The 15,845-nt window shown below is 40.8% G+C and overlaps 2 protein-coding genes across 3 annotated transcripts in view; both read right to left on the bottom strand.

Moving 5' to 3' along the window:
* Positions 1–1,460: 1,460 nt before the first annotated feature.
* tor1 (torsin family 1) lies at positions 1,461–11,305 on the bottom strand. 2 transcript variants are annotated; one of them, XM_042059116.1, is made up of 5 exons: positions 10,949–11,305; positions 4,552–4,817; positions 3,268–3,443; positions 2,456–2,583; positions 1,461–2,237 (listed from the first exon to the last, which is right to left on the bottom strand). In XM_042059116.1, exons 1-5 carry the CDS (start codon positions 11,139–11,141, stop codon positions 1,993–1,995), a joined length of 1,008 nt encoding a protein of 335 aa, XP_041915050.1. In that variant the 5' UTR covers positions 11,142–11,305; the 3' UTR covers positions 1,461–1,992. The 2 variants fall into 2 exon arrangements, with proteins under 2 accessions (XP_041915050.1, XP_041915051.1); XM_042059117.1 differs by lacking the exon at positions 10,949–11,305 and adding an exon at positions 5,309–5,651.
* Positions 11,306–12,839: 1,534 nt separating this feature from the next.
* The window catches only part of LOC121679992 (SUN domain-containing protein 2-like), a 5,656-nt gene continuing 2,650 nt past the window's right edge, over positions 12,840–15,845 (bottom strand). Inside the window, exons 8-18 of the mRNA XM_042059114.1 lie at positions 15,773–15,845; positions 15,528–15,641; positions 15,323–15,376; positions 15,182–15,225; positions 14,837–14,966; positions 14,434–14,658; positions 14,080–14,164; positions 13,803–13,918; positions 13,480–13,647; positions 13,171–13,266; positions 12,840–13,064 (exon numbers count right to left, since the gene is read on the bottom strand). The exon at positions 15,773–15,845 is cut by the window's right edge and continues 22 nt beyond it. Of these exons, the coding sequence (XP_041915048.1) occupies positions 12,948–13,064; positions 13,171–13,266; positions 13,480–13,647; positions 13,803–13,918; positions 14,080–14,164; positions 14,434–14,658; positions 14,837–14,966; positions 15,182–15,225; positions 15,323–15,376; positions 15,528–15,641; positions 15,773–15,845 (1,222 nt within the window). The 3' untranslated portion in view covers positions 12,840–12,947. The remainder of the gene's footprint in view (positions 13,065–13,170; positions 13,267–13,479; positions 13,648–13,802; positions 13,919–14,079; positions 14,165–14,433; positions 14,659–14,836; positions 14,967–15,181; positions 15,226–15,322; positions 15,377–15,527; positions 15,642–15,772) is intronic.

The raw sequence follows: 15,845 nt of genomic DNA, 5'->3' as shown, positions 1-15,845 counted from the left end.
TATTCTCTAGCTGAATCGCGGTTGCAGCACCGCTTGAGCTGTACCTGAGACGTGGATGTGGCAGAGGCACTGTGGCTGCTGTAACCTTGTAACCTGTTAACGTGGGTGCCGAAATGAAAATCAACACGCAACAGAGCCGTTCTGCAGAGGCAACGCAGGCGATGTGTGCAAGTCATATGAGAGTATGGACGTTATCTTACATTATGCAATTTTCCTTTCCAATCACACAAAGTATCACACTGTTTAATGATGTTACCGGTGTGTAAAAAATACCATCAAAAAGCATTTTACGTGGCAATAGTGTTTACGACAGATAAGAACAAGGACCTGACGCTATTATTCATAATAATTATTTTATAATTCATTGTTTATAAGCCTTTCATTTGGATACCAGTATAAGTATAGTATAAGTAAGTATATATACTCTTTTGATCCCGTGAGGGAAATTTGGTCTCTGCATTTATCCCAATCCGTGAATTAGTGAAACACACTCAGCACACAGTGAACACACAGTGAGGCGAAGCACACACTAATCCCAGTGCAGTGAGCTGCCTGCAACAACGGCGGCGCTCGGGGAGCAGTGAGGGGTTAGGTGCCTTGCTCAAGGGCACTTCAGCCGCCACACTGGTCGTGGTCCGAACCGGCAACCCTCCGGTTACAGGTCCAGAGTGCTAACCAATGGGCCACGGCTGCTAGATAGACCTATTTAAACACAATTTAAATTATTTGAATGTCCCACCTTGATCAGAACTTTTCAATACGCTAAATATTATTGTTAAAAATGAATATCGGCTAATTTATCATTAATCGTAATAGAAATCGGTATTGTTTTTTAAAAACTATCAGTCGGGCTTTAATACCTTGCAAACACATTTTCATCTAATTTCCAATTCCAAATTAATTTGGTTGCAAGTTAAAAATGCAACCAAGAGTTTGAAAAATATTGGATTCTCTAAGGAAACCCTTACCAAACAGACAAAAGACTTCTACACATTTGGAAGAGAGGCAATAAGCCTGAGATGTCAAACCAACTATGCAAGGCACATAGGGTATCAATATATCAGTAAGAGTTTGTTATATTTTTCTTTCACAGAGGAATAAAGAGGAATTAGATTTTTGCTCCCGTATACCAATTTTCAGACAATAATCCACGATACAGTGGAAGCTTCTAAAAAGAATGCCTGGGTTTTTTATCATGCGTCATGATCAGAATATAATAAATTTAGCCACAGGCCTTAACAGTACACTGTGTGTACCAACATGATCTGACTGTGTCCCTTGAATTTGTAAGTAGGGGGTCCCTTGATCATGAAAAATGTGTGATTTCTGCCCTACACAGAAATATGCGTCACATGAATGTTACCTAAACAACTCAGCATGTAGCACTGTGGCCAAGAAACCTTAACTTCCAAGAAAACATGTAAAGCTATTAAAAAAAAAACAAGTAAAAGGCAAACTTGTTACATCCAACCCATTTTAATCAAAGACGATCAAAAGTTGAATTGGGTGTGTAGTTTTAGTGTAAATCTGTAGAAGCTGATCCCCATCCATAAAGATGGAATAGGGTTCTCATTGTCCTCATTGACAGAAGCATAGAAAAGATCACAGTTATTTGTACATTTAGTGCAGTGAGCACACCTTTCAAGAGATTCTCTATTGAAGGACACTGTGATGGCTGAGGTGCACCTGATTCCTTCCTTGGCAATTCACTCAATCATCTTAAGGACCAATCACTCTTTTTTTTAAATCATGTTTCCACATACATACATACATTCAGTCTGGACCAACACCCTGCTTTCTGATTCTGACACAAGTGTTGCAGTTAAAACGTTTAAAAATGTTCCTGTGTGTCCAGTGATATCACTAAGCGCCCAACATCCAACATACTGTAGGAACAGTATGGCAGGGAGAAGGGACAATATGCCCCCCCACATCCCCTTTAGACAATAAGTCACTTCTTAAAACAAATTCCTCCCTGCAAGTCTGCAGCCGTTAAATGTAGTAATCCAGTCGGCTGGAGATCACTTTGCAGCCCTGTGTGGCAAAGACGCGCTCTTCTTTGGGGAAGTAGTTCAGATCTTTGGCCATCTGCTCCACCACGTCCCGGTCCGGCTCCATGTCTCTTGCGGCCATCTCAGCAAGGCCACACTGAACCACGTGCTTGAGCTCCAGGGGCAGGAAAGGCACATAGACGTCCACCAGGTTCTTGTCAATCAAATTGGCATGCCAGAAACCACCTAGGAGAACACAAGGCAATATATTAGATGGACAAGTCAAGAGATCCTCCATCTTACAAATCTAGCTTAAAAAGTGGCAAATTGGTACATAGTGTTGCAAGAGAACAGACAGACGCAGTCTAACTGAACAAACACATATTTTGAATGCATCACTTTAGAGTGGACACTTTCCATTCACTCTGCACTACTTATTCAATTAAATAAGTGTAACAACATACTCTGTTTGTTGTTAAAGACAGCGAGTGTGACTGCCATCTCCAAATCCTTCAGCTTGATTTCTTCTCTGTCTCGACCGGCATTCCAGAAGTTCAGGGCCACCTCGGCAATCTTCTCCCCCCCTGCATTACTGTATGCACACATAGACAAACGGTGCAAACATTCAGCACTTGAGCAAGGATCCATGTTGATGTACCAGTTGGTCAAAAAACAAACAAATTTTTTTTTTTTTTTTTAAATCAAGCCAACCAAATAAAAAATAAAAAGAAAACTATGATTGACTGTACTTTTGCCCAAAAGATAGTAAAAGATTATGGAGGAAATGCTTGAAGTCCCATCTTAAATCTATACATGCATACTGCCTTGACTGGTAGAGGATTGTTCTGCTTGTCACCTAATTTCCTGAATGCCATTGTGCACCAATTGGCTAGTTGTTAGAGAACACAAGAGCTTGGCTTTAAAGTGCAGTGTTCGCTTTTCAAAAGCTATTCAATTAAATCTGAGCTCTAGGTGACAAGCTTCAATAGTGGTTAAATTTCCCTAAATGAATATGATGATGCCATTTTAATATAAAAATGGATAAATAATAACTCAGTCAGCTCTTAATATTTCTAATAGTGTACTTCTACAGAAACGGTCTCTTCACAGCATACCAAGCTGTACTTATATATAATTTGAACAGATCACGTCCTCTCAGGATTTGAGATAAGATCAGACCGTCACAACAAGATAACCGTTTAATGTACAGCTCTCGCATGGGTGAAATGTTTTGACGCAAAACAAAACAGAAGAGAACAAGAGAAGTTCAACACACCTGAGGAAAATGAAGATGGCCTGCCTATAAGAAACCCCATCCAGATTTTCATAGTAGTCCAAGTATGGCTTGATGCTGTCGATAAGGCCAGCTTGCATTTTGTCCATCTCATCAAAGATGAACATGGAGCGTGGACACTTTGTGACATTCCCTTTAACCCACATTTGTAGCTGCTCCTGTCCAAGAGAACATTTCCATGAACTTGGTAAATACAATTGAACATGAATGTCAGAAGACACTGCCAGTACGAGTACAGTTAGACTCATACGTTTTTGAAACCATGCTAATGTTGACTAAAAAAAAAGGAATACAAAATCATCCTTTGGAAATTGATCTTAATGCCTTAAGTAAAAAAAAAATGAGGAAATGTCCAACCTTTTAATGACACCAATTCTTATGTAAAAATGTGCATATTTTGATTTTTAAAGGCCAGTTACTTTAAGGATCCAGGATATTATGCATCCTAATAAAGTTCCCTTGGCCTGTAATTAAAATAGCCCAACATCACATACCCTTCACCATAACTAGAGATTGGCATGGTTTTATTTCAGTTAGCCTAATAGCTGGTTTGATTTGCATTGAGAGATTATCTTATGGAAAGTACCCCATGCCAATCGTGAGATATGGTGAAGGGTATCTGTGATGTGGGGCCATTTTAATTCCATACGCCAAGGGACCTTTATCAGGATCCATAGTATCCTGGATCCATGAAATAACTGGCCTTTAAAACTAAATATCTGCCTACCTCTATGGGAGTGGATACAGTTTTAAGAATTGAATAACACTTAATCTAACACTTTAGATTAAGTGTTATTTAGTATAATAAATATTATAATTTGTATTTCAGTATATTCTTTATCTTCTACTGTCCTTATTGCCTAGTTGTATATTTTAGATTATATACTTTTAATTACTTTTTTCTGCTGTTAGTGAATGTGTGTGTGATATCTGTATGCTACTGAGACCTTGAATTTCCCCTGGGGATCAATAAAGTATCTATCTATCTATTTAACATAGGGGTGCAATAATTATGACCCCTGTATTTTAAGGATGAGCATTTATTTATTTATGATACATTATTCATTCACAAAGAAAACTGGTGTCCTTAAAGGTTGTATATTTCCTATTTTTTCTACTTAAAGCATTAAGATCAATTTCCAAAAGATTACTTAATATTCCTCTTTTTAGTCAACTTTAGCATAGGTTCAAAAACGTATTAGCCTAACTGTATGTTATGGCATTTGCAGATGTTGGCTTAGTTCAGTGCATGCTTGACACCCTTACTTTGTACGTTTCCAGATGCTTCGGGTGAGGGAAATGTGCTGTGGCTGTGAACAAATGCACAAATCCGCTCTTCATGCCATTGTGGTAGATGCTCTCGGCGATCAGCTGGCTCACAAAGTTCTTCCCAGTGCCTGTCCAGCCATGCAGAGAGAGGACCAGGGGTTTCTTGGGGTTCGGGTTTTTCATGTATCCAGTCACCGTTTTCAGGATGACGTGGGACGCCACATGCTGACCAAAGAGCTTTCTGTCCAAGGCCAACTCCAGATCTGTGTGAAAACAATATCACATCACCTCAGATACTTTGGTTCAGTAAATGTCTAGTAGAACATACAAAAAGGCTAATGATTCAAACCAACCCCGGTCACATTTTAATTTAGGAAATGCCTGCATTCATATCTTGAACATTATCTTAATTATGAAACTAATTACCACATTTAGGGGGAGTTAATGGCCCATTAATATTACTTTTAAGATTAACAGGTAATGCAATAACGCCGTTTAGTAGCCAATGTTGGATTTAGCTTTTCTTCTTTCACAATTTCAGGACGACTCAACTTTCGATACAGGTTGTTTGAGAGAGAACGCAGTCTGAACGCAGCACTTTATTTCAGAAGAAATAAACGAAACGGAAACAAATATTGCACTTTGACTCGTGCATTGCACCGTGGCATTCAGCGCCGAACCAATAATACACTGTGCAATCTCTACAAAACTCAACTGTTAAGAGTTCACTTTTTACAGTTCCGTATGAACTTACTAGAGGAGTTGAATCTGATCCAGGTCTCATCGCACGTTTCGTACAGAATTTTATACAACTTATTTCCAAGGTAACAGGCCCCGGCTCCAAAAAAGGCTGTGGTTGTTATCGGCTCGAATGAATCTACAATGCAACTGGTTATCAAAATATAACGCAGAAGTGTCACGCACATGGGTCCCATTTTATGAATAGTGAAATCATTTATGCCTATATGTAACCATAGACAGTAAAACAAATCTAACCAAAGCAAATATACTAACGTTAGCTACTAGCAGAGCCTGTTCTCTGCTACTAGCTAACAACAGGATTGTGCATAATAACCAACGTCAACTCCGCCGCTTGGGTCACTTCCTTGTTACGTATATTTAAAGCGACAGTGACGATTTTTAAACCATCAAAAGCCAATGATATTTACCCTATGTATTTACCCTCTATGTATTTACCCATAAGAATGACTACGCCTATATTAATCGTTTCTCAGATATGAGTGTTAAATTCTTCATGTAAGATAGTAGGCTAGCCTATGACAAAAGTAAAAATGTCACTTCTTGACACAGGGCATGCAAAAAGTTCCACCTGAGATATTACAAAAAGTAGACCTGCTCTTTATCTCAAAAGCAGCCTAAATCTGTACTTAAATGATGCAACTAAGTAAACCTAATGGGTCATTCCACGTCAATTCAACCAGGGCCCACGCACTTAGGTCTCAAAAAAATCTGAAAAAATTACCGGGTGTACCTATGTTACCCAGGAGACACACTGTAAAATTACTCTTATGTAAGATCAATACTTTCCAAGATACAGCCAGTTTTACAGGGGGAGGGGGGGTGTCGATTTTGTTCGGCCTCTTTTTTTTGTCAAAGTTCACAAGCCCACAGCGCAAGAACTAAACCATGTAGGAGGCTCAAATTTTGCATGCTGGTACATAAATAGGAATAGTATGTAGCAAAATCGTCACGTTTGGTCTGGATAATCCTGCATGGCCATAGCTGTCCCTCAAAGTTGATACAAATTTTATTGGAGTTTTTGGCTGGGCTCTGTTTAAGCCTTCAGAAGACATATTTGTACTCAACATAGGCTCTTGATTCATTTTCCTTACTGAGATAAGTAGAAACACTCTCACAAAAAACAATGAACAGAAAATAAATTCCTTCAGGGTCTGAACAGCAGACTTTACAAGTCTAAAAAGTCATTTTGGTTCTCATTTTCAGAGCACCCAAACACCTTGTGGGAATATACAAAGATTTTTTAAATATTTTTTTCTTTATTCTCCATGATCTTTTCTTTTTTAAACACCAATTTGACTTGTCTTATGCAAATCTTTCTTTTTCACTTTCCACCCTGAACATGGTTAAAATGCACCATTGACATCAATATGTTTTGAATAGAGCTACCACAGGTTACTCTATACAACGACAGGTGGCAGTGTGGTGACTATATAAAACATATTGATGTCAATGGGGCATTTTGCCCATGTTCAGGGTGGAAAATAAAAAAGAAAGATTTGCATAAGACAAGTCAAACTGGTGTTTTCAAAAAGAAGGGATCATGGAGAATAAATAAAAAAACAATTTAAAAAAATCTTTGTATATTCCCACAAGATGTTTGGGTGCTCTGAAAATGATAACCAAAATTATTTTTTAGACTTGTGAGGTCTGCTGTTCAGACCCTGAAGGGATTTGTTTTCTGTTCATTGCTTTTTGTGAGAGTGTTTCTACTTATCTCAGTAAGGAAAATAAATCAAGAGCCTATATTGAGTACAAATATGTCTTCTGAAGGCTTAAACAGAGCCCAGCCAAAAACTCCAATAAAAATTGTATCAACTTTGAGGGACAGCTATGACCATGCAGGATTATCCAGACCAAACGTGACGATTTTGCTACATACTATTCCTATTTATGTACCAGCAAAATTTGAGCCTCCTACATGGTTTAGTTCTTGCGCTGTGGGCTTGTGAACTTTGACAAAAAAAAAAGAGACCGAACAAAATCGACACCCCCCTCCCCCTGTAAAACTGGCTGTATCTTGGAAAGTATTGATCTTACATAAGAGTAATTTTACAGTGTGTCTCCTAGGTAACATAGGTACACCTGGTAATTTTTTCAGAATTGTTTGAGACCTAAGTGCATGGGCCCTGGTTGAACTGACGTGGAATGACCCTAATTAATTACTTTATGTTTCTGTTACCTTAGGAAAAACCTGGCATTTATATAGAAAGAACTTTATCTGTAATTGACAAGATGTCCATATTAGAACCTTCTTTATAATCCTCTAGAAAACTGTGCAACCTTTCTTTCAATGTGTTATGCAAAAGGAAATGAAAATATTGAGATCTTTACTTTTAAATAACTGTTAGAACTGTTGCCTACAGATGAAATGATGGGGGAGTGTCAGCATGGAGATAAGCAATATACACAACTCTGACAATAGGATGAAGTGCATGTGAGAGATGAAGAAGAGTTTCCTACATTGCCCAACTTGAAAAAAACTACAACGCATGTCATTACTGACGGTTATAAAATCAGATGATGCTGTTCGCACCTTGGATAATCTTATCAACTCCAGAGGTGATGTGATTGAGAAAATGGCAGAAACCCTCTATATTGAAATAGTCTAAAAAGACATGAGCAGATTACCCGCATTGAAAAAACCAGTGGAGAGAAGTGAGGAGACTGCCTTGAATTGTAGGAATCATGTTTTTGACTCGAAACATTGTGGTCAGAGATGGAATTTAGGCTCTACGGCGTTTCAGAATCTGAGGAGAATGATGGGGTGATATCAGAAATAGGCAACTTAAAAGGAACAGTCAGCGATTGTGCAAGAAGTCATGTTTTTTGTGTTGATATTTATATTTCAATTTATTAGCAGACCCTTTTGTCCAAAGCAACATACATTATATTTTAACCAAGGACCAAACAAAACACGCCAGAGAGGTAGCTCACCCCTACCTTCATTATTCCCAGAAAATTTCCACGCAAGGTTTCATTTTTGTTTGGGGGACTGTTTTGTTTTGGGTTTACTGTTTGTTTTTCAGTTTTTGGAACCGGTGGGGTGCACTACGAATCTCGATTAGTTGGTTAGCGAGGTATGTTGCGCTCAAAGCCAGGCTATGCTGTGACACGAAAGTGGATCTGTTTTAGTGTCGCTATATCACCATGGTATCTTATGCTATCAACCAAACCTGGTCGGGAGGAGGTTATGTGCTAAGTTATAGCTGAAATAGTGTTATCTACTGCACACTGACCAATCAATTGTCTTAAAAACAAAGTTCTCTCACGTGTAGGATTCTGTCATATATCTTACAGGTGGAGCTCCGCCTCTACTAACATTTTGGATCTCAAATGTGCTTTAATAGTGCTGTGCGTGCAAATATCCCACTATGGACGTGCATACCATACAACAACTGATGACAACTGATTTATTTGATGTTATAGGTTAGACACAAAAAATGACCGCAGTGTAGATTAAGCTATGCTCATGAAAGCGGAAGTAATTGTTTTTAAATAGAGGCGGTCTTGTGCGTCTCCACGTTACACGATTGGCCAAAGTCATCCCAACACCGAGAACGCGCACAGATCTGAACTGAAAGCCTAGTTTGACAAATATATCACATAACTGCAATCGTAGTATCACTTAACGTATACCCCTGCCCTGAGTCAAGGCTTTGTCAAGCCTCGATATGTCTACATAGCCTAGATATGTCTAACATGCTTCGTAGTATACCCCACAGGGCTGCCTACAGAGACCGGGTTTTATTACTGTGTGCTCACAGAATGTGCAGCTGGTGGTCATGAGGAGATGATTGCTGAATGTGACAAAAAATGTTATGGCCTTGAATGCGTACGATCGCTGACTGCACCTTTAAGTAAAAAGAAATAGTAACTAAAGATTTATTAGCACCAGAAATCTTCATAGAACTTTACTGTAGATTCGAGTTTAAGGGTGTACATGTCTTGGTTGGATAGGCTGCACAAAGTCAATCTGGGGAGTGCTACTGCATTTCTGCATCAAGAATCCACAAAAATAAATGGCCCAGATTGTAGAGCATTCAAATGACACCAACAAAAACATGGAGGCCAGCTGCATATTTGGGATAAAGGGGTTTTAAATTGCATGCTGCCACAAGTTCCCATTTATGGCAGGGGGGATAAACAGTGCCAAGAGCAAGCAGATTGAACAAGACCATCACCATTTCTCTTGAAGGAAATGAACCCTTTTCAACCTCCTTCAGGACCTGGATTTCATTTCACATCTGGCTCTTGCTACATGCAGGAAATAAGATAGGCCTCAAAGTCAACAGGTAGAAGACCAAGGTAAATGATAAGTACCATTGTCATGCCAATGACACTGAGAGAGATGTGACAGAATTCTAAGACGCATTATTGATTCATTGAACAGGTGGCACTGAACTGGTGAGGATCAGTGAGGACAGGCAAAGCCAGAGCAGTCTGTGGAATGCCACAAAGATACCCAGAGGGACAAAAAGATAAGGATCCTGAACTCCAATGTAAAAACAGTGGTTTCATGGAGCAGAAACCTGACATACTACCAAACACCTCATCAGACGAGAAATAGGCATACCAGTGACAACAACATGACGACGCTGTTGTGGAGTGTTACGTAAAAAAAGAGTGACTCCCACACTGAAACTACATTATTGACTGCATGGGACTACCTGCAATGCATGGTGAGAGAATGGCCAAAAAGTTCATGGTGCAGACCTGTAGTGGAGGAGATGACCCAGACCAAAGTCCTTTTAGGCAAGTCCCTCCACTCGGCGGTCATATGGCAACGCTTTTTGGGCACTCGTCGGGCATCCATTTCGGCAGAAATGCATGTGCGCAAGGCTTCACGACACCAATCTTGCTCCAGCGGCGAGATCACAACACATGATTGGCACGATGTCTTCACAACACACCATACGATTGGCTCAATGTATTCACATCACCTCACATGATTGGCTCAATGTATTCACATGTCAACGTTTTGCCGAGGAAGGGGTGTGATATGTGTAGCCCCATGCATTTCTATGGAGGATTTTTTGAGTGCTGCATCTCCTCATTAGAAAGTCTCTGCCCAGACTGAATACAACTGGTTTGGTTCAACACAGCCAAATGGACATTGATTATCAGTGGTCTGTGCTCTATCCAAGAGAGAAAAGGCATCAGTAAGGCTTTCACTACAGCCACATAGCCTAATATATGCATAAGCATAAATATGTGGTTGAAGATGTGCTTAGTGTGTAGTAGCCTAAGGAGTAATGCTGTTGAGCCCCGTGACACTGAAGGGCATGTGAACACCTGGTATTAGTTTTATATTTGGCAACAGCACTGTGTATTCTATCTATAATCCTATAATCAGTTCTGATTAATTGCACCAAAACGGGTGGGTAAAGCACAAATGGTCTCTAGCGTCCAAGCCCATGTATATACATGTAATACTAATGCACGTAACACTGTTTCAACTTTCAGCATGTAATACTGATTCAACATTCAAAGAAGTAGTCTTTAATGTTGCAGAAGACCGGATATCCTCTGCCTTCAATTTCAGGAACCTCTGTCGCGTCGCAGACAGCACAATGTATTCTTCAGTACAATTAGCAAAACAATCAATGTATGTACCAGGAACCAAAGGACTCACGTGTTTTATTGAAGGAGATCCACTCTGGTCGACAGCATTCATGGAAATAGTAAAACAAATTTGGATAACTGGCAAGAAAGCCAGTGATCGCTGCTGCCATACCCACGGCTATGCCAGTACTGATGGGCTCGACCGCAACTGTTAGCGACACGTTTAAAAATAGCCATAGCGTGAACGCTAAGTACACCCTCATTTTGATTATGACTATCCCAATAAAAGGTGCTATGTAAAAAAACACCTGTAACTACTGGAGAAGTCTCTCAAACGGACACTGCTCCGTAGAGCACGCTCTCCTACTGATTTCCTACTGCGCGTATTTACTGTCTGTATCAGGTCTGTATTCATGTGGCGCGCATGGCTATGACGTCAAGTGTTAAAGTTTATATTTTGGAAATGGGTCAAAGGTTATATCCAATGATCTCATCAGAGCCCTTATTAGACATTCTCTGATCTCATTCACTGATGGTATCTAATAAGAAACGATTTAAACTCGCATTACACAACTCACCCATCTAATCACAAGGCAATCAAGCACCACGCGCAACGATTAGATTGTCGATTTGTTTTAGATTTCAGTCTTCAGACTTAACTACTCTTTCATGCCCCCCACCCCCTTTGTTATTTGCAGCCTATTTAATCTTTAGGCCTATATTCTTAGTCTGAAGATAGAAACACATAGTGTAAATAACACAATATTTATCTATAAATGCCAAAAATGTCTGTCTATGTGTGTTTGTGTGCAGCATATCTGTCGAACCGTTGGTCCAATTGATTTCAAACTTGGCAGGTGTCTTGGTATGAGCACTAAGTGTAGTGCAAAGTTTGAGGTTGTTTGAAAAAGAAATGTAAATATATGTAAAATATATCGGTAAAATAAGCACACTGTAGCTACTCTCCCTCTTACTCACACAGCACTGTAGGCTAGAAGAGAGGATAATAAGCGGCCCTTTAGCAGAACTGAATACGCAGGTAAAAAGTTAAGCGAGTGCAGGATGTATGGATGATTAACATGTCTGACCTCAACAATGACTCCCTGAACGCAGTTTGCTTGCATGGAATGATTCCGCGGATTTTGTAACAACCCACCAACAAAGATGCAGTGGAAACTGACACTTCAAATAGACCAGGTTACTTGGTTGTCATTTTGAATTTGATACCAGCAACATGTTTAAAAAAAAAAGTTGGAAAGGGGGTAACAAAATGCTGGAAAAGTTGTGTAATGATAAAGAAAACAAACTAATTAGGGTAACTGGCAATATGACTGGGTATGAAAAAGAGCATCCCAAAGAGGCAGGGTCTCTTAAAAGTAAAGATGTAGGGGTGTTCATCACTCTGTGTAAACCTGTGTGCACAAATGATGAAACAATGTATTTTTAATGCTTCTTAACATGAAATTGTGTCCAAAAGTATTTGGGGAGTTCATGTTCTACTGGACTTATAATTATGACCACCACTAGCGGTCATATAGGGATTGTCAAAGTTTTCCCCCCCGTCATCTACTTCCTACATTTTTGGTCAACGACACATGGGCACATGAAATTTGGTGGGCATGTAGCCCCACTAGACTTTTACAGGAAAATATTGTTTGGTCACAAACACACACGCATGCACACATACACATCCACATGCACAGACATGCACACACACACACACAATCACACACACGTACGCACGCACACATACACACACACATACACAGATACACACGCATGCACACACACACACACGCATACACACGCACACACATCCACACACACAGACACGCACACACACAAACACACACACGCATGCATGCACACATACACACACAGGCACGCAAAACAGAACAGGACTGACTGAAGTAATATTTTATATTTAGAAAACAAACATAAATAAATCACTTGAAACGTTATAGTTTTTGCTTGAAAGCAAATATATTATTATAGATATTAATTCATTATATTAATAGGGTAATGAAAATAAAGTATTTGCTGAGGTTGTGTGAGGTTGTGTGTCTCTCTCAGTGAGACAGTGGCTGGCCGTGGACCCTGAATCTGTAGATGCAGGAGTACTTAGGGTTACCCCAGTTACTGAGAACCCTCAACTGCAGTGCACCATACACATCCTTCACAGAGTCCTGCGAGAGAGAATGGCAGGGAGAGACAAGGTTAAATATTGAAGATTTTGTTGGGCTCCAATAATAAAGATGGCGGATAGTGTCCAGGCTTCTGATGATGTCTCACCGGCAGCTCAAAGGTCTGGATGGGCTCGCCATCAGAGTTATACGTGAATCTACCCAGGAACTTCCCTTCCTCCTGCTCATCAAAGCCACTCAGGCCCTGGGAGAGGACATGGAAGCAAACAACACACATGCACAAGCAGACACACATACACATACACACACACACACACACACACACACACACACACACACACACACACCATTAACTATACAAACGTGCATATATCTCTCTTTAGAAAGTTATACTTTTTTATTCATGTTCTTCAAGACACATTGCCATAGTGTAAAGTCTGAGGCTTTTGAGACTCACGTAAACGGCGAACTCTTGTGGGGCGCTGTCGATGCGGCCGGTGGGGGAAAGGCTCTTAGGGATGTGCTCCAAGGTGACATGTGTGACGCGCACAGGGAGGGACAGGGCGATGGTGAGGAACCCCTCACTACCTTTAAACGCCCAGCACTTCCCAGGATACATCTCAGGCTGACACACACACACACACACACACACACAGATACAGTGGGTGACCTAACTGTGTGTGTCTATGTGCGTGCGTGTGTGTGTGTATGTGTGTGTGTGTGTGGAGGGGGGGGGTGTATAGCTGTGTTAGGTGTGTAGGTGTATAATAGGTGTGTTACCTGTATAACAGTGCGTGGAGTCTCTGAAGCATACCACAGTGGGACCCCAAACAGGCTGTAACACCGAGACCTGGTGCGGTATGTTTCTGTGCAACGGGACTCGATCACAGTAGCACCTACACACACACACACACACACACACACACACACACACACAAGCGCACACACAAACACATGCTTCAAAATAGGACACCTTCGCATACAGATTATATTCATGCACTCACACATGCACACAGAAATGTACATATGCACACACACACTGTATAGGGATCTTTACCTAAAGATTCCAGAGCGTAGTCAGCCATGCCAGTTCCATCTGCTTTATAGAGGCTCAATGCCCTCTGAACAATCTCATGGACATCCTGACACATACATCACACACACACACACACACACACACACACACACACACACAATAAATAACCCACATGTTTTAATGTGTTAGCTGATACTACTCCTAATGTTTTTGTTCATAATCCGAATCGGTATAGATGTGCGTACACCTCTACACTAGATAGATAGATAGATAGATAGATAGATACTTTATTGATCCCCAAGGGGAAATTCAAGACTTCAAACACTTCAGTTTGTTCATAATTTGTCATTAGACCCTCCCAAAATGGCCACTCACCTTGATCGTGATGGCACCAAGTCCTTCCTTCTGCAGGCTCTCTGCCATAGTCCTCCACATGTCAGAGCGTTCCTTGTGTGCTACTTCAGCCAGATGGTGGAGCAGCCTCTTCTCCAGAGCCTCCAGCTGCCCCTGCAGCTCAGTGTGAAGAACAACACTTCCTGTATCCTGACCAAGTCCCGCCCGGAGCTCTCTCTTCAGCCAATCAGTGAGCCCCGCCTTCAGCTAATTAGAACAGGAAGGGGAGGAGTTGATACATGATTACCATGCCTTTGGTGTTTCCCGGCGTTTCCTTGTACCACATTATTATTGAATTCATGTGTTTCTCTCTCTCCCTCTCTCTTCTCTGAGTGTGTGTGTGTGTGTGTGTGTGTGTGTGTGTGTGTGTGCACGATATTGACACCTGAGCATTAGTGTTTTCTTGGGCATCCATTCGTTGTTCCAGGTTGTGCTGAACAGTTTTGAGGTACGACACGCTGTCTTTGAGTTCAGTAACCTTTTTGGTCACCCAAGCCTGCTGGTCAAGGTCGTTGCTGAGGAGACAAGGTCATGAGGTTAGGATATAAACCAGCAGTATAAAAATAATGTATAATTATATTATTTATATCACATAAGGTGACAAATTCATAATACATTATATGCTCACTTGTAACACATGGTGCCATATTCATATAGTTTCACACACATACAGCTCACATACACACACACAGAGAGAGAGAGAATTGGACATTTGTTTTGCCAAACTCACGTTTTTGCCACATCCTTAAAATGAGTGATTTCTGCATTCAGAATCTAAGGAAATAGAAAGACCAAAAGATACATTAACACTTTCCCTGACTCCTTTTGCATTCCAAATGAAGAGTTTGTTGTGCTGTTCAGAGATCCTCACCTCAGACATGTGCCTGTGTCTCTCTCCATCCTTCTGCAGAAGGCTGATCTCTCGCTACATGAGGATGAGAAGAAGGCTCAATGTAGTGCTCTTGTGTGTCTTTGGATTAGTCGGCTATCCAATATATTACTAGTACACATTTTAGGGACTTTCTAACCTGACATGTTCGATATTTACAAACAAACACACAAACACACACACACACCTTAACATCATCCAGTTCTCGAGTCCAGCTGTCCTTCCATCTGGCCTCTCTATGGTTGATACGGTCTAGGACTTCCTTGCGGAACACGTTGAAATCTGTCACAATCCTTGGGTCCTACAGCAGAAACACAATCAGCAGGGTTAACTTCCTCCCCTCAAAGTCAGCAGCAGCAGACTCTGGCTGATTGTGGCTCAGATCTGGCCCACATCAGAACCACATTTGGTCCAGTCAGCTGGCAGACCCACCGTGTTTATGGCGAGGGTAGATGTGCTGTATCCAGACCAGGCAGGTTCAGTAACATTCAGGAGAGAGGTGAGA

This window comes from Alosa sapidissima, chromosome 13, assembly GCF_018492685.1.
Source record: "Alosa sapidissima isolate fAloSap1 chromosome 13, fAloSap1.pri, whole genome shotgun sequence".
NCBI classification, from domain to species: Eukaryota; Metazoa; Chordata; class Actinopteri; order Clupeiformes; family Clupeidae; genus Alosa; species Alosa sapidissima.
The sequence above is the reverse complement of the archived record's forward strand: the minus strand, read 5'-3'. Positions and strand labels throughout refer to the sequence as shown.